General features: G+C 39.9%; 1 protein-coding gene across 1 annotated transcript in view; it reads right to left on the bottom strand.

The window, feature by feature from the left end:
* Window positions 1–324: 324 nt before the first annotated feature.
* The window catches only part of rexo1 (REX1, RNA exonuclease 1 homolog), a 75,271-nt gene continuing 55,912 nt past the window's right edge, over window positions 325–19,683 (bottom strand). Inside the window, exons 11-16 of the mRNA XM_080213300.1 lie at window positions 18,885–18,958; window positions 16,596–16,706; window positions 15,663–15,778; window positions 9,766–9,904; window positions 2,878–2,998; window positions 325–912 (exon numbers count right to left, since the gene is read on the bottom strand). Coding sequence (XP_080069426.1) covers window positions 824–912; window positions 2,878–2,998; window positions 9,766–9,904; window positions 15,663–15,778; window positions 16,596–16,706; window positions 18,885–18,958 — 650 coding nt within the window. The 3' untranslated portion in view covers window positions 325–823. The remainder of the gene's footprint in view (window positions 913–2,877; window positions 2,999–9,765; window positions 9,905–15,662; window positions 15,779–16,595; window positions 16,707–18,884; window positions 18,959–19,683) is intronic.

The following is a 19,683-nucleotide window of genomic DNA, read 5'->3' as shown; positions in this document are numbered from 1 at the left end:
TGCAATAGATATGAAATTGGGAGCCAACATGTCATCTACAATTGTCTCAATGTGGACCTGCATGACCAGTTAAAAAGCATAACAGAGAGGTGAGAGGTGAGGTGATGCTTAATGAAAGCAGGAGACAAAGAAAATGTCAGCCAGTCTGTTCTAAGTTCTGGAGTGGAGCAAGAAAGGAGTGAGGAAGTTATATCCGAGCAACAAATCAAAAATCTAATGTAACGGTCAACACGATAGATAATTTAACAGATCAATCTTACAAAAAGCACTTCTGAAAAATTGTGTGCAGCTAAAGTGAAAAAGTTATTCAGCAGGCTTTACATATAAAAGAATCAGATTTTTAATCCTTTCAGCATTGAAAATCACATAACACAACATTGAAGAAATGAAACAAAGAAATTAAGAAATAGCATACTCTATCTTTGGGTCGATAGTCAAAATGATTTTCTTAAATTGGATTTTTAAAAAATCCATTGGCTTTGTATTTCTGAGTTATACTTACCCATACATACTAGTTAGTTAGCAGCAAGAATGACTGCATTTCGTGGAATGCCGCTTTAAAGAAATGTCAAAATGCTACTAAGTTTAATTGTGGTCACTGAACATTTACAATGGGTGTGGAGTTAATTGTTGTGACAAGATCTTTACATATATAAAAACAAATAAATACTGTAAACAAAAAAGGCAGTTTTGGATTTTTTTTTTTAAAACAGCCTAAACTTTGCCTTTTGTTCTGCAAAACTATTACAAATCACAACATCCGTATCTTTGACTTTTGTTGGCAATGTCAGTCCTTTGCACATGTGAAGAGACACAGGAGATGTCATCTTCTCAATTTTGCATCTTCTTTCAATCGCCACATCATCAACTCCATGCAGGCACAAGCATCTTCACTGGAATCGTGTCCTTCAACTGGTAACAAAAATGAACAAAAAAACAAAATCGAGGAGATTACATATTGTTAAGATCTAGAATTCTCAAAGCCAATAGTGACAGAGTATGCAGTGTTTAATAGGCTTTATCATCAGATTATGTCTCATGGTGATATCTCATTAGTTGGAGAACCAATTGAAGTAATATTGGATCATTAAATAAAAATAAATGTTAATGCATTACATTGTCTGCAATCACCAGATTTTATTTGAATTGTATGCTGTGGAAAAGAAAATGTCGTTAATAGAGATGGTTACATGATGAAAGCTGGAAAATTGGTCAGGGCATAGGGCAAGGCAATATGGTGGGTCTTAGCACTCCAGGAAGAAGTTTTAATCCAACATGAGCAGCTGGATGAAAGTCAACTCCTTTGATGGTTTTGAACGTTACCAAGGCTACTGAATATTGCTGCCCCAAATTGGTTCCAAGACAACATGATTCCACAGCAAAGACAAACTGTCTTCAAAGTGACAAAAGGGCAGAAAATTAAGAAATTCAGTTGATGCTCGAGATGGAATTCATGCTCGTGACAGTCGTAGCAAAGTATGCAGCACTGCCTGACCTGTGTGTTGGTATTAATTTCGCCCTCTTTGAAAGTATGTAATTTCCATAACATGCTCTAACCAACATAGAATAAGCAATCGAGAAAGAATGTACTCTCCTTTCACTTGTGGATAGTGCAATTGTGGCTCAGGGTTATTTCTTGGTCTATCCACAGCACTGATATCCAATAATTATGGATCCAACGAGATGTAATGCATAATATTGAGAATGCACAAGTTCAACAATAAAAGAAAATGTTTAAAATATCAAAAACTTATGCACAGAGGAACTTTAAATGAAATTTGAATCATGGCTTCATAACTAATGTCTTTCCAGTGGGAAGGCGACAGGCATAGAATCCTATTTAATTTCTTCAACAAATAACATGTTCATTCAAAACATAATAAAAATGATGGTCATTGGATTCCTCCCATACTTTCACAAGTTGAAAAACTAAGTGTGTTTCCAGTGCAACTGTACAGATTTCAGATCTTGAGGACAAAAATAGGCTATGATTATACTGTGCTATTAATGTGTGTTATGTTTAAGGGGGGGGACTGCTTTATGATGCAGTGTTTTGTAATGAACAATCTGTTAATCTGAAAGGGATACAGCAGATGCTGGAGAGCAGAATAATTACTCCTTTTAGCCAAAGTATTTATTTTGCAGAAGACTTAATGAGAGTTTGTTTACCAAAGAAAAAGACCCTTGCAGTATTTTCTTGATTAAAGTAATGGAAAGGTGAGTGAGGTATACAGGGTCATATAGGTATGTGATACCTGAGATGGAGGGAGCCAAATTTGTGGCTGAGACAAACAGGTGTGTGTTCAGTTGCTGGAAAAGGCTGTTTAAAAATAGAAGCCAACAAGCATTCTAACAGTTCCAAAGCTGTTTATCCAATTTAAAGCAAGTATGCCTGGGTTTGCTAACTCTTTTTAAACTGGGGTTTAGGTTATAAGATAAGATATTGCTTAATTGGAATGAATAGTAATAAGTCAGAAGTTAAGAGTTGTTTTTTTTCTCACTTTTAAGGATTATTCAACAGCTTGGAATTAAACTTTTTACATTTTGTTAGAGTTATATTTAAACTGTAGTATCAATATAGCTTGCTTTGTTAAAAAACCCCAATTTTCCTTTCCTCAGATTTATACCAAAATTGAAGACTACTGGAGTATAGTCTGGCTTCATAACATAGCTCAGGGTTTCTGATCTGGCACCCAAGTGCACCTTTACTTAATTTGAAGGAGTTATTGGACATTTATGGCGTCCTCAGGCAATAAACAACTAACAATTCCAAAGCTAAAACTATTTAAATAGTGGACCTTGGAAATCCCATTCCTAATTGCTTTAATTCATAATAATCTTACATGTACTGCCTTTTCTTCACTAACCACCACATACCATTATCCTGGATGATGCGTTTGAGGTAGTCTGCCATCAAGTTTCTCAGTGCTCTTTTATACGGCAATCCCAGACGATGTGGAAACACAACTGCTGTGTCAATCACTGTGCTATGTATAAGCTAGAAGAGAAGAAACACAGTTGTACTGTCTATGCTGTCACTTCTACTTATTTTCACCATGATTAATGGGAATCAATTTGCTCCCATGTTTATTTTAAACTTTTCAAAAAATTATACTTAAATGTATCACAATTTACATTCATAAAAGTATGTTGACATGATAAAATGTACCAAGGTGTTTCACAGAAGCTTTATCAAACAAAACTTGACACCAAATCGCACACAGTAGTAGAACACGTATCTAGAAATTTAGCCAAAATTTTGTTTTAACAAGCATCTTAAAAGATGGGGAGATAGAAACATGGAGGTCTAAGGAGAGAGTCCCAGAGTTTATGGTTCAGGCAGCTGAAGGCTCCACTGTGAATAATGCAGTAATTAAAATCAAGGATGTGCAAGTGACAAAGATTAGAGGAGAACAGAATGATTCAAGGAAATTCTAGAAATATTAAATCATGGCGGGATTTGAAAACAAGCATGATAATTTTACAACTGGGTGCCAAAGCAGGTCAGTGAACATACGCAACAGCATTTTGAATGAGCTCAAGTTTATGCACATCGGAAGATGAGAAAACAACCAGGAGAGGTTTGCAAAGGTCAAGTCTTGAGCTAACAAAGGAGGGAATGAGGGTTTTACCAGCTGATAAGCTGTGACAGGGGTGGAGACTGGCAATTTCTACTGAGGTGAAATTAGATGCTCTTGGTGATGGGCTGATGTGTGGTCAAAAGTTAATCTTTATCAAATATAACACTGAGATTGTAGCCTCACAATGATTCAGCCTTAGACAATAGCCCAGGAAAGGAATGAAAGAGGTAGCTAGGGAAAGGAGTTTTTAGCAGGGACCAAAGACCTGGCTTCAGTCTTCCATTGTTTAATCAAAGTAAACCTCTCCTCATCCTGTACTGGATGCCAGACAGTGTGAAGGTCAGAGACAACGGAGCAAAAGAGAGAGGAGGTGATGGTGAAGTAGAGTTGGGTACCATCAGCATAGAAGTGGAATCTGATTTTTTTTTAGGTAATGTTGCTCAAAACCAACACACATATCAGCAATAGGAAGGGGCCAAGAGTAGGTCCTTGAGGGATTTCAGAGACAACAGTGAAGTATTGAGAAGAGAGGCACTAGACGGTTTGATAGACAAGAACAGAACTATGCAAGGAAGGTCCTATTCAACTGGATAACACAAGACAGAAATAGAGAATTGTGCGGTTAACTGTGGCAAAGACTGCAGAACAGATTGAAGCAGAAAGGGAAGGAAAGTTTACAAATGGTCACAGGCACACGGGTCAGCATGCGATTTTAATTAGGTCAGTTTCATACTGTGGTAGGGCCCCCGACATGTTAAAGATGAGCACTGATTTTGAAAGGCAACAATACACTCAGACTTGAGGGGAAAGAGAAGTTGGAAAAGCAAAAGACCATGTAAATGTATTTTTATTCCCCGACTTCCAAGAAAGGTAGTGAGGGAAGAAAACTTGAAAATGAAGTTCAATAATGAGACCCATGCCTCAAGAAAGATATGAAAAAACACTTTGCAACAGTGACTACATTTTTTACAAAAGTACTTCATTGACTGTAATGTAGGAAATGTAGCAGCCAATTTGCACTCTCAAGGGCAATTAGGGACAGGCAAGAACTGCGACCTAGCCAATGAAGTCACATCCTTTGAATGAATAAAAACAAAGAGCAACATGATAATGACCTGATAACCTGTTTTATGATGTTGACTGAGGGACAAATATTAGCCAGGACACCAAGCATTATCCCCTTGCTCTTCTTCAAAACAGTCCCATGATATGTTCACTTCAGGGGGCATGGACTCCCTGTTTAAGGCCTTATGCTTGTTGTAACAAGTAAAATTTTGCTACATATTTTTCAGGTTTAATCAAATTCTAAATTTAAATAGTATCCTATTTGCTACATAAACAACTTGTATTCTGCTTCTGTGGTATATGAACTAAGCCAATTTTCCTCAGAGTGCTTTGCATCTTCAAAGCAAGGGATATAATATATATATGCATGTACATTAGATAATGTACACACATTCATGTATATATTTATCAACTTTTATACGATACCCTTTCTGTTACTTCTTACCAATTTAGCATTCCTTTCCTTAAGCCAATGATTTTATATTAGGAGAGGTTTCACGAAATAGTAATTTTTAAGGCCTCAAGCTAAACAGCAAACAACAACAGGGTGCAATTTGACCAGTGAGGCATCAAAGCCAACTTTGATCCTGTGCTCATCCAAGATTAAGCATGTGCACTTCTGCTTGGAAACATGGACTCAGGATTAAATAAGGAGTACACACTTGATCTAAATACCTTAGACAATAGATCTAAACTTTGCACCACTGGTAATTTTTAATTATCTAGAAATGGCAGTTCTTGTCTGATTTTACTTAAGCTCTTGGCTTGGTAAACAATCCAACAACTCAAATTTTCACACTGCAATCTGCAAGACTTTAATCCATTAGAGGGATGCATAAGCTTTCCACTCTTAAAAGCTCCATGACAACTTGCCAAATTATTTTATGAACAAAAGGATTAAGACCTTAATTGTTCTTTAAATGGATAATAATTAAATATTTCTGCCAATAGGATGATGATATCCAGATCCACATGATGGGTCATAATTTCCTATTAAGGATGTAGAGTTCCGTTCCACTAGAATTATACGAGCTTAAAGTGTACTGACCCACTCTGGAAAACTTTATTCAAACTTCCCATTGACTGAAGCTGCTTGCAGCCTGGAGTGAGAGTGTTCCTGAAGGTCACAATACATTGCAAATCTAATAAACTCAGAAGCCATGCTCCTCTTTGTTACTGCACTGGCTGTCATAAAGCAAGTAGGTCTAAAGGGCCCAGTGAAATTGACAGAACAGGGAGAAGGTAAATGGATGTTTGGTTGGGAGGATTGTGTTGGAGTGGGGATGGAGAGGTTGTGTTGGTACCTGATTTGATTTGTCAAAGAATTGGTATACAGTGAAAAGTATTGTTTCTTGCATGCTATACAAAGCATATCGTACATAGAGAAGGAGTGAGTGCAGAATGTAGTGTTACAGTCACAGCTAGGGTGTAGAGAAAGATCAACTTAATGTGAGGTAAGTCCAATCAAAAGTCAGACAGCAGCAGGGAATAAGCTGTTCTCGAGTCGGTTGGTACAGGTCCTCAGGCTTTTGCATCTTCTTCCCAACAGGAGGAGGCAGAAGAGAGTATGTCTGGGGTCCTTGATTATGTTGGTTGTGGGAAGTATAGATAATGTCAATGGATTGGAGGTTTGTGTGATAGACTGGGCGTCACTCATGACTCTGCAGTTTCTTACAGTCCTGGATAGAGCAAGAGCCATACCGAGCTATGATACAACGAGAAAGAATGCTTCCTATGGTGCATCTGTACAAGTTGATGAGAGTTGTAGCTGAAGTCACCTGATGAAGGAGCAGAGCTCTCAAAGCTTGTGATTTCAAATAAACCCATTGGACTGTAACCTGGTGTCGTGTGACCCCTCATCTTGAGGACAAGATGTAATACACCTGTACAAGCTTGGATTGATGGGATCATAACACAACGGGCAGAATAATGTGTAGTTTTGGAGTGGATGGAGGGGAATGACACGCTTTGGAAACTATGTTGGCATGTGGAACATGTACTTGACTTGCACCGATAAAACACTGAGGGGTGAATTAATGAGGGCAGAGTGGGATTTTCACCCCTCATTGGGGTAGAGGTACTGCATTCTGCAGCTACCAGCCAATCCAATTGGTAGGACAGGCACCCACTCCATCTTACATGCCACTCCCCTCCTACTCAAGGAGTAATGATGAATGCTGACAGTCACCATCATTATTATTTCAAAAATTCTGTGGGTTTACTATCTTAAAAATAGATACATAATCACTACAAATGATAATCAGTCAGAAGCAGCCAGAGGGAATTGCAGAAGCTGTTGACATTTCTAGGAACACCCACTGGCAAAACAGGTGAGAACACTTGTGTAAAAAAAAGTGCTTTAATTAACATCAAGTAACATCACTTCATAGAATGAAAAAAATTAGACCAAACTGGTCAGCAAATTTTAGATGGCAAATAAATTGCACACAAGATGATTATCTAACCTTGGCAATTGTGTGTACAATTCTGTATCAAAACAACAAAAATAAAAAAGCTCAGAATGAAAGAAAAGTTTTATAGAAGTATTAAAAAAGATACAATTAAAATAGCTCATTAAGAGAACTCTTCGTTCAAAACCAGGTATAGAAATTCAGCTTCATATTGTGACAACAGAAGTTTATGAGAAGCTATTGCTCTGACCAAAATAGAGTCAAAAGCAAAGTGTAACATGATATGTGACTAAGACCAATACCAAAGTCCATAATTTCAATATCAATAATACTAAGTTGTGCATTCTTTAAAAGCTACATTCGCTCACTTTTTAAAAAAAAGTTATTTTGCAGTCGCGCAAAGGGGCCAATTTGTGCTCACCAGCCACAGGAATTTCTAGTTGACAGAACTTTGCTTTATAATTTTTCTGACTTAAATGCATAAAATAGAAGGAATACAATAAAGGCCATATTAAAGTTAATGGTTTTGGTATCAAGCACCTTGTGCAATAATTAGGAACATCAGTGATTGCAAATGTGCTGTTGCACTCAGAACAAATTTTTTTACGGCCTTTGCCAGATCTGTACGGGACATTCAGACCCAACTTGTGAAAGCACATACAGTAAGGTATGGGTTTGTAAATACTTTGTAATATTCAGAGTAAAACATACTCTTGCCTTGCATTGTGCAATGCCATGTGAATATGCATCAACTGAATATAAATATTGTAGAAAGCATGAATGCTTCAGATATAAAAATCAAGACCATTTCCATTATTAACATTACTTAAAACATACAAATTTCTAATGTTATACAAAACATAAAATGCCTATTTTTCTAAATATGGAACAGTAAATTCTTGCCGATTTATTTTCAAAGCATAGGAGGCGGCCATTTGGCTCTTCAGACCTGCTCCGTCATTCATTATGCTCACGATTGATCATCCAACTCAACAGCCTAATCCTGCATTTTTCCCCACAACCTTTGATCCCACTTGCCCCAAAATGCTATATCCAGCTGCCTCTTGAATACATTCAATGTCTTGGCATCAACTACTTCCTGTGTGGTGAATAAAGCCTACTGTATGTTAGCCTTTATTGGAAGGGGTATAGAATACAAGAGCTGGAGTCTAATGTTGCAGTTGTACAGAACATTGGTTAGGCCACATTTAGAGAACTGCATCCAGTTCTGGTCGTCTTACTACTGGAAGGACGTGGAGACTCTGGAGAGAGTGCAGAGGAGGTTTACCAGGATGTTGTCTGGTATGGAAGGACTGGGGTATGAGGAAAGATTGAATAAATTAGGGCTCTTTTCCCTTGAAAGACAGCAACTGAGGGCGGGGTCTAATAGAGGTATATAAGATTACGAAGGGTATAGATAAACTGAGGTAAGCTATTTCCTATGATAGAGACACACAGGACAAGGGGACATGGGCTTAAGGTGGGTGCGGGGGGGAGGTATAACACAGATATTAGAGGGAGGTTTTTCACACAGAGGCTGGTGGAGGTATGGAATGCTTTGCCAAGTACGGTGGTGGAGGCAAGCACGCTAAAGTTGTTTAAGAGTAAGTTAGACAGGCACATGAGTGGGTTGCAGATGGGTGGATATAGGAGATTGTTTTAAATAAGGGTCATTAGCATTGGGGCGTCCCCGGTAAGGTAAATGTATATGGTACAATAATAATGTGTTTTTTTTCTCTTTTCATTCACAGGTTTTAAGTTGGACAACAAGGCGGACCGACGAGGGGCGTACACGCGATGGGTTGTACTTGGGCTGCTCTTGGTTGTTCGAGATTGGCCTAGTGCTTCATGTCATTAGTGTGTGCTTAAATCGGACCAGATACTGGGCAAGACGACAGCTCAGTGACTATCACTGATTGCTGTGCAGACACATGGATTTGGGCCAGTGTCTGTGGGAGTTTGCACATTCTCCCTGTGCTTGCGTGGGTTTTCTCCGGGTGCTCCGGTTTCCTCCCACACCCCAAAGATGTGCTATTAGGCTGAGCGGCAGTAATAAATTGTCCCTAAATTAGTTTCCCTCAATGTGGATGGCCATAAAACATTAGATAAGGGTCATGGGTGGAGGGGGGGGACTGGTGTTGGGATGGCGGCGCGGGCTCGTTGGGCCGAAGGGCCTGTTTCCCGGGCTGTTTTTGTTCTTTGTGTAATGAAATCCACAGGCTTACTACCTTTGGGTGAAGAAATGTCTCCTCACCTCCATCCTCAATGATCTACCTGAATCCTCAGACTGTGACCCCTGGTTCTGGATGCCCCCACCATCAGGAACATCCTTCCTCCATCCACCCTGTGTGGACCTGTTAGAATTTTATAAATCTCTATGAGATCCCCCTCATTTGTCTGAACTTCAGCAACAACAATCCAAACCTAGTCAATCTCTCCTCATACATCAGCCTGGTAAACCTTCGCTGCACTCCCTCGAGTGTAAGTACATCCTTCCTCAGGAATGGAGATCAATACTGCACACAATACTTTAGGTGTGGCCTCACCAAGGCCCTGTGTAACTGTAACAGCACATCCCTGCTTCTGTACTCAAAACTTCTCACATGCCATTTGTCTTTTGCAGCAGAAACATTGCTGCAAGGTTCAGGTTAACAGCTCATTATTTGCTTAAGAATGGATATTAAATTAGAATTTTTTTCAATGCATACCTTTAGTGCAAATAAATCACTTTCCAAGCTGTGCCCAATTAATATAGTTCCAGCACTGAACATGTTCAGTAATACTGCCTGTACATCACGAATAGTGATTGTTGTATTCTCCAGATCCTCCTCTGTTACACCAGAAAATCTACACAAAGAAGAAAAGGAATGAGTTGCCTCACTTTAAACACAATGTCAATAAGAAAGAAACCCCAGGGCAGAGATCTGACAGCAATTTGGGTATAGACAAGTAATGGGCTTTAAAATAGTCATTGAATTTTGAGCATGTAAATTATGTGCTTAATTACAACATGCCTGTTAACTTGATCTTTTAGATCTGTCCTTCATATAACCCAGAGTGAATTTGGAGGAATGCAAGGCTCTCAGACAGCCACAGGGCTGGTGGATGCAACAATGTTGGTGACAACAAGGCTGTGGAGGGCTTTAACACCCAAGGCACTACTGAACCAGGAGCCTATTGGGTCAGTGAGCACAGGAGGTGATGGGTGAACAGGATTTGGTTCCAAGATATGACTGGCAGAGTTTTGAATGAGTTCAAGTTTATGAAGGGTGGGAAACGGGATGGGATAGGAACAAGAATGAAATTGGTGGCCAGGAGATGATGTTTGTATCAGGGGCTGAAGACAATGATTTCAGTCTTCACAAATTTTAATTGGAACTAAGAATTGAAAGGCATGCCTGAATGCAGGTTCTTAAAACTTGTTGAGCAAATGGTTAAATGAGTTGAAACTAAAATGTTCATGCTAAAAGGAACACGATATGTGTTTCCTGCTTACCTTGGATTCCGATTATAAATCAGCAAAAACATTAATTTCAAATTTGACCAGTCTAGTGAGGTTGGGAGGATATCTGGATCTTAACTGACACTGGCAAACTGGGCACAACACTTGGTGCATTTTCAGCTCTGAATTTCAGCTTGCATTCAAGGAGGAAACTCCAAGCCAGTGACAATAAGATTTTGCATGAAGGTTCAGTAATATAATTGACTAAAAGTAGATCAGTACCCAAAATTCATAAGCATGGAATTGAAAGGTTTTACAAGAGAGTAGAAATGATGGACTAGAGTGAATAACAAATGAACAATGCAATCAAGGGATTTAGATGCATCTGATCTTGGAGAACAACTGCAGCCCAGTAGTCACTGATGTCCAAAACCAAACCACTGTCTCAATACCAAACCATACGCACAATAGTTATTTCATAATTTAAAGTATTTTTTCTCACCCAATTATGTAAAGTGGTCAAGTCTTTCCTGCAGAAGCACTCCTACTCCCACGAAGAGTGCCATTTAAAACAATCAATTTACAAGAATTGTCCAAAGATGTGCGGGTTACGTTGATTGGCCATGCTAAAATTGCCCCTTAGTGTCCTGAGATGCGTAGGTTAAAGGGATTAGTGGGTAAAATACGTAGGGATATGGGGATAGATCCTGGATGGGGTTCTGGTCAGTGCGGACTTGATGGGCCAAATGGCCCCTCCGTTCTGTAGGGTTCCTATGATTCTATGAAGGAATTCACCACTCCATTGCTTTCCCAATAGCTTGGGTAATGGGTGCATCACATTACCTGATCATAGAATCAGACAGCACAGAAGAGGCCCTTCGGCCCATTGAGTCTGTACCGACACATTAGAAACATCAGAACTTTGACCTAACCCCATCTGCTCTCTTGCATTTTGTAGAAACTTGATGTCTGTGTCAATATGCACGATCTTCTTGGAGATCCTGTCCACTTGGAGCCAGCAGTTTTCAGTGCCAATGGTAGTCATGATGTGGAGATGCTGGCGCTGGACTGGGGTAAACACTCCCCACTCATCTGACGAAGGAGCAGCGCTCCAAAAGCTAGTGGCGTTTACTACCAAATAAATCTGTTGGACTTTACCCTGGTGTTGAGACTTCTTACCGTCTTAATCCCATCTGCCAGCACTTGGCCCATAGCCCTGAATGTTATGATGTGCCAAGTGTTCATCCAGGTACCTCTTAAAGGATGTGAGGCAACCCGCCTCTACCCATCCTCCCAGGCAGCACATTCCAGACCATTACCACCCTCTGGATAAAAATTTTTTTCCTCACATCTCCCATAAGTTCATGGTGAGGGGTAGGAAGCTTATGTCCTCTCAAGACTGATCCTCCAACTGTCCTTCATCCACTCTGTCTATATCAAAATCTTGCACACCTCAATCAGGTCACCCCTCAGTCTTCTCTGCTCCAACAAAAACAATGAAAGCCTATCCAACCTCTCTTCATAACTTAAATGTTCCATCCCAGGCAACGTCCTGGTGAATCTCCTCTGCCACTGCAATCACATCCTTGCAAAAATGTGGCAACCATAACTGCACACAGTACTCAAGCTGTGGCCTCAAAGTGCTATCCAACTCCAACATGACTTCCCTGCTTTTGTATTCTATGCCTCGATTGAATAAGGCAAATATCCCATGTGCTTTTTATCACAACCTTACTAACATGCCCTTCTGCCTTAGAAACCCGACAGTGCAGGAGGCCATTCAGCTCATCAGGTCTGCCCCAACAATCTCACCAGGCCCTATTCCCATAATCCCAGCTATTTACCCCACTAATCCCTCTAAAATACACGTTCTGGGACACTAAGGGGCAATTTAGCATGTCATGTAAAATTCCATCTGCCTATTTGATCATGAATTTACCTTCTTTACAAGTCTCCCGTATGAGACCTTGTCAAAGGCTTTGCTGAAATCCATATAAACTACATCAACTGTACGAGCCTCATTTACACACTTGGTCACCTCCTCAAAAAATTCAATTTGTTAGGCATGCCCTCCCTCTGACGAAGCCAAGCTGACTATCCCTGATCAAGCTTTGCTTTTCCAAGTGGAGATAGACGCGGTCCTTCAGAAGACACGGAACCAGTTCCGAGTCAGATTTGATCCTTGATTGTACTAAGTTAGCTGACCTAATTTGAGCAGCAGTGATTGGAAAGGAGTAAAGAGACAAAGGAATAAGAACATCCCTTGCCCTCCTGCTAAGTCATGTACATCTCTTCACAGGTTTTGTCTCAACTGCCATGCCCTGTTGGGCTGAATGACCTGATGACAATTGTTAAATGGGCTTTCGCAGTTTGCATCTGGGTGAGGTCACACATCAGTATGGTGATGGTATGTAATCCGTTTCCAGTAAGAGCCAGACCTTTGGAAAAGTACTGGCTTTTCTGGGAGGGGGAGGAAACACCAAGTATGGGAGGAATTGGATTAAAAGGAAAGTTTATATTCATATTTATCATGGAAATTGGATACGATTTGGATTATTACTGCCTCCCCTCAATTAGAGTGTTGCTGGAAAGTATGGAAGTTACAAATTGGATCAAGATTGATCTCTTATATTCAGTGCAAACATCTCAAATCCATAAAACTACTTACAAAAACAAAATTTATATTGTGGAATGACCAGAAATCTTTCTTCATTGAAATGGTCATCCCTTATTATTGCAACTAGTTCTTGGCAGTGACTCATCTTATCAAAGGCCAAGTTAACTAAGACAAAGAATAAATAAAAGTACAGCACAGAAACAGGCCCTTCGGTCCTCCAAGCCAGTGCTGATCATGATAAGAACATAATAGGAGTAGGCCATCTGGCCCCTCGAGCCTGCTCCGCCATTCAATAAGATCATGGCTCATCTTTTGATCTTGCGGGTCGAACCAAGTAAACAAACTTAAATTACATTCGGACAAAGAAAAAGGGGGCAGCTCCCCAGTGGACTCAGCTTCACTTACCCACCCGTTCACCATATCCTTTAATTATTCTACTGTTCAAAAATTTATACATCCTTGCCTTAAAAACATTCAATGAGGTAGTCCCAATTGCTTCACTGGGCAGGGAATTCCACAGATTCACAAACCTTTGTGTGAAGAAGTTCCTCCTCAACTCAGTCCTAAATCTGCTTCCCCTTATTTTGAGGCCATGCCCCCTAGTTCTACTATCACCTGCCAGTGGGAACAACTTCTCTGCTTCTATCTTATCTATTCCCTTCATAATCTCATGTTTCTATAAGGTCTCCCCTCATTCTTTCTGAATTTCAATGAATATAGCCCCAGTCTCCCCTCATAAGCCAAGCGTCTCAACTCCAGAATCAACCTAGTGAATCTCTTCTGCACCCCCTCCAGTGCTAGTATATCCTTTCTCAAGTAAGGAGACCAAAACTGTACACAGTACTCCAGGTAAGACCTCACCAGCAGCTTCGACAGCTGCAAGGAGGTTTACTAGGCTGATACCGGAGTTGAGGGGATTGAGCTATGAGGAGAGGCTGAATAAACTAGGCTTGTACTCGTTAGAGTTTAGAAGAATGAGGGGAGATCTCATTGAGACGTATAAGATGATGAATGGGATGGATAGGATAGAGGTGGAGAGACTCTTCCCGCTCAAAAAAGACAGTAGGACTAGGGGGCACAGCCTCAAGATAAAGGGGAGGCGGTTTAGAACGGAGTTGAGGAGGAACTTCTTCACTCAAAGGGTGGTGAATCTCTGGAATTCTCTGCCCGTTGAAGTGGTGGAGGCTGCCTCGCTAAATATTTTTAAGAAGCGGGTTGATGGGTTCTTGATAAGAGAGGGGATTAAGGGTTATGGGGAGAGGGCGGGAAAGTGGAACTGAGCCACAACAGATCAGCCATGATCTTATTGAATGGCGGGGCAGGCTCGAAGGGCTAGATGGCCTACTCCTGCTCCTATTTCTTATTAACATAATCTTACTGTTTTTAAATTCCATCCCTCTAGCAATGAGGGACAAAATTCCATTCGACTTCTTAACTACCTGCTGCACCTGCAAACATACTCCTGGAGATTCCTGCACGAGGATATGCAGGTCCCTCTGCACAGCAGCATGCTGCAATTTTTTACCCTTTAAATAGTAGTCCATTTTGATGTTATTCCTACCAAAACGGATGACTTCAAATTTACGTGATGCCCTAACTAAACCAGAAAAAAAACTTTGTCCTTACTCGGTCCATATCCCTCTATTCCTCCCTATTCATGTACCCATCCAAATGCCTCTTAAATGTTGCTAATGTGCCTGCTTCCACCACATTCTCTGGCAGTGCGTTCCATGCACCCATCACTCTGCGTGAAAAACTTCCCCCTCACATCTCCTTCAAACTCTCCCCCCCCCCCCTCACCTTGAACCTGTGCCTCTGTGTAATTGACACTTCCACCTTGGGAAAAAACCTCTATCTATGCCTCTCAATTTTGTAGACCTCTATCAGGTCACCCCCTCAGCCACCATCTTTCCAGTGAAAACAATCCTAGTTTATTCAACCGGTCTTCATAGTCAACAGCCTCAAGACCAGAAAACACATCCAGGCGAACCTTCTCTACACTCTCTCCAAAGTTTCCACATCCTTCTGGTATTATGGTGAATGCACGCAGTGGCCTGACCAAGGTTTTATATAGCTGCAACACGATATCTCAACTCTTGTAGTCAATGCCCCGGCTGATGAAGGCAAGCATACTATATGCCTTCTTAATCATCTGTGTTAACGCCTTTAGGGAATTGTGCACCTGCATTCCCAGATCCCTCTGTTTGTTAATGCTCCTAAAGATTCTGCCAATTACGGTACAATTCACACCTAAATTTTATCCTCCAAAATGCATCACCTTGCATTTGTCCAGATTAAACTCCATCTGCCATTTCTATGCCCAAGTCACCAATTTATATCCTGCTGTATCCTCTGATAATCCCCGGCATTATCAGCAACTCCACCAATCTTCGTGTCATCCACAAACCTACTAAATCAGGCCACCCACATTTTCCTCCAGATCATTTACACCTACTACAAACAATACCGCAGGAAGTAATTTATCATTAGAAACGCAGCCTTTAAGTGTAACAAGTTAAGGGCTGTCACTTAATCTTTAAACATACCTGGTGTTATAATCAATGACTTTGCTGTCTGGTTTGACAAAAGTATCATACACCACCTTTAGATCTGGGTTGATTACAGTCAATCTTGTCAGCTCCAAACCTTGCTTTGTGTAGCACTGGAAACAAAGTCATCTGGTTATTAAATAAAGGAAAGCTATAATACAAAGCAAAGTTTCACATGACATACATACCCAAATCCTTTGATAGTTTATAGAAAATGGTATATAAAATAATATTTCAGACATCTATAGAATGTAATACTAATTCAGAATGAATAACCTTTTGCAAAGTTAAGAGTCCTAAAAACTTACTGTTGATGTTTTTTGTTATTGAATAGGTTGTAATGCTTCCAACAGGTGAATGAACAAGGCATCACTGGTGCAAAATATTTCTACACATCTATACTGTACTATTAATGTAGAGTGAGCTAGCAAATTCAGTGGAATCTGCTCTATCAAAACCAACTGATGCACAATGCAGAAAAAACAAGGTATACCTGCTTATATTTTTCTGCATTGCACAGAATTCACTCATGCCATAAGTATCTGTTCTGCTCCTCTATATAGGTCAGCATTTTACTACTTCCAACTTGGCTGATTCATGGCTCGTGACCATATCCCAAGATGCTCAGTATTGCTGAGTTAAAGTGTTACTGAGTACTGAATAACAATGCATTCTGTACCTTCAAGATCCTTTCTATACTTTCTCTGTCTCTGGACTCCATTAGTCATGCAATAACAGGTGACCTGCTCTCATGCCTTTACTAACAATGCTGCTATGTATCACTGACCATGATGACTCACTCCTGTTCCTTCCTCCCTTTCAAACAACACAGCTGATTTTAGGAACTTGGCTGTATGAAGAACAACTGGCATAAATCCATACTTCTATTTATATATACACATAATAATGCTGTACATCGATAGTCCTTACCATCTCACAATCCAGGGCAAAGATACCTGGGTTTTCATCTGGTGGCATTTCTTTATCAAACGTCTTCATGAAACCAGCTAATTTTTCTTTACGACCATCCTGTACATGTTGCTGCAAGAAGAATACATTCAAACTAAAAGTTTAACAAAAGGGAATGCTTCAATATATTATACAATGTTTCTTTGAAATGCTCATTTCGGCCTCAATAAAATGCCCCTCTGGAAGTTCCTTCATAGCTATGGTCATTAATTGCTGTAATCCAAATACAATGGGCACTGAAATGACAGTCAGAAGTTTCAATCACAATTTACTCACATAATGACTATACAGATGATTAACAATCATCATGAATGTAACACCATGCCCGTCTGCAAACAAATAGAAACTACAACTCAAAAAGGGAAATCAGAACCACAGCTGCACCCTCTGCATTTGTGCCACTGGTCTTTGGGGATTGACAGCACACCTATCTCCCTTCACTGCTGCCACTAAAGGGGAGGTAATGACCTAGTGGTATTATTGCTAGACTATTAATTCAGAAAATTTGCTAATTTCTGGGGACCCAGGTTCAAATCCTGCCACAGTAGTGGTGGAATTTGAATTCTATAAAAAATATCTGGAATTAAGAATCTACTAATGACCATAAAATCATTGTCAATTGTCAGAAAGTCCATCCGGCTCACTAACGTCCTTTAGGGAAGGAAATCTGCTGTCCTTACCCGGTCTGGCTCACGTGCGACTCCAGAGCCACAAGCAATGTGGTTGACTCTCGACTGCCCATCAAGGGCAACTGGGGATGGGCAATAAATGCTAGCCAACCAGCGACACCCATGTCCCATAAATGAATAAAAAAACTTGTAAAAAGTTTGCTTATTGATTGAAAAAAAATCAAAGGGCTATCTGGGTTATCGTGTTTTGTCACAAATAGTTTCAAATAGCAGACACTAAACGAATCAAGAGATTTGGAGATTGGGCAGGAATCAAATCAGATGATTGGCCATAATCCTACTGAATGACAAAGCAGACTCAACGGGCTGTAATGCCTTTTGCCCCCATTTCATTTATTCCTATGAGCAACCGAGTACTGTCAATCATACAGCTTACAGACCAGGCTTCATTTGGAACATTACAGTCCATTTTGAGTTCATAGAAGCATAGAAACTAGAAACAGGAGTAGGCCATTTGGCCCTTCGAACCTGTTCCACCATTCATTTTGATCATGGCTGATCATCAAAATCAATATCCAGGTCCTGCCCTTCCTGACATCCTTTGATCCCTTTAGTCCCATCACCTTAGAAAAGATATATAGTCAATCCGTTGCTTGAGGTGTAAACTACATGAAGTAGATAAAGCTGCCTGGGATGCATAATTTGAGTGCTAATCATTTGCGTGCTAATCATTTGCGTGCCACTTGTATATTTTATAATATGATTCTTCCTGACAGAGTACCATGAAATGATATTTATTAAAAATCTCCAAAACTGTGGCCAACATCCTTCCCTCAAGCGACATGACAAAAACAAATCAACTAGTGATTTGTGTTGTGTGTATAAATTAGCCATGTATTTGTGACAATACTTTAAAAATAGATCATAGGATGAAAAGCATTTTAGATTACTTGAGATACTACATAAATTATGGTTCTAAATGCTCCTTTAGTAATATGAAGGCATTTGAAACTCGTTCATAGAAAGAGAAATACTCATGGATGCCTCTTGAGCTCAACAATTTTGCTAATATCATAACTGACTGTGCACTAACTGCACATCATCTGATCCAGTATGGGGGAAACAGTTTATACAGCCTAATCGAAAAGCAGATACCATTAACCTTTCCATTCCAATCTCAGCCTTTTGACTTTGATTGAGATCAAATGTCAGATTAGGCCCAAGATGCGGTGCAAACCTCTTCTGGTCAGCTTGGATTGTGTTTGTCTCTCTTGTGGAGACCATGAATTGGATTCAATTCGAATTTGGCTTCTGAAGCAAGCAAGGAAATGTTTGCCCTGCCCACTCTGAGCATTGGCTTTGTAATTTTAAGAATGGAGTAAAAATTTAAAAAAGAAACCTTCAACTAAAGCTAACAGCATTAAGCTTAGATGTTGATACATTCGTTTTAATGCTGCCTGCTACCAAATTGAATAATAATATGGACATTCTGATCTGCAATTAATTTACACCACAGCACTACAGGTATCTGTGCATTGAACTACTACTCAACAAGTTCTTTTGTTTCTAATCGTTGAGTTCATGAACCCATGATCCATCACCTTTAATCAGCTTTTCTCACCTTAGCTGTCTGACATCCTGCGTATCCCACTGCTCCTCCACAGCAGCTGTACTGTGTTTCCCAACCACCAGGTACTGCAACATAAACAATAAGATTAGAAAACATTTGCGCAATTTTAAAAAAGAACCAATGCTTGAATTTCATTTGTATGTTTTCTGTCAGAGGTAGAATGTTCATTTAGTATCAATTTGCTGAACTGTGTGGGCAATTTATAATTAAAAAAAATTATACAAACTTATAAAAGGAGATAAGCTACAACCAAAAATATCCCTTCACCACCCAGTAGCTTTCGAGATCAAGATTGTGGAGCCTGGAAGGTTACGAAATTAAATAAAATTACATAGACAGCACAAAATAGGTACTTTATGCTAATCTGTGCTGGAATTTGATGGGTCCGTTTGCCTCATCTCAGCGTTTCAGTGCATCATTATATTGTTTTTCTCTTTCATGTGCTTGTTCATTTTCCTTTTGAAAACATCCAAGTTATTACCTGGGGTAGAGAATTCCATATTTAACCATTCCGAATAAAGAAACTTCTCGTCGTTCCCATTTTGGATTTATCAGTATCTATCCTGTCATTATGGCTCCTTGCTTTGCATTCCCCCACAAATAAAAAACCTTCTTGCCATATCCACCCTGCTCAACTCAATTTTTAAAGACTGCTATTACATTATCTCCAATTCTTTTTTTTCCCGAAGGAACAAAGTCCCAAACTGTTCAGTCCTTCTGGATATCTATCATCTTGCGGTTCTAGTGCCATCTTTAAGTTTTCTATCAATTTCTCCAGTGTTCCAAGCTC

This window comes from Carcharhinus amblyrhynchos, chromosome 26, assembly GCF_965287045.1.
Source record: "Carcharhinus amblyrhynchos chromosome 26, sCarAmb.v2.hapA, whole genome shotgun sequence".
In the NCBI taxonomy this organism is placed as follows: domain Eukaryota; kingdom Metazoa; phylum Chordata; class Chondrichthyes; order Carcharhiniformes; family Carcharhinidae; genus Carcharhinus; species Carcharhinus amblyrhynchos.
This window is presented reverse-complemented; position numbering and strand designations above follow the sequence as displayed.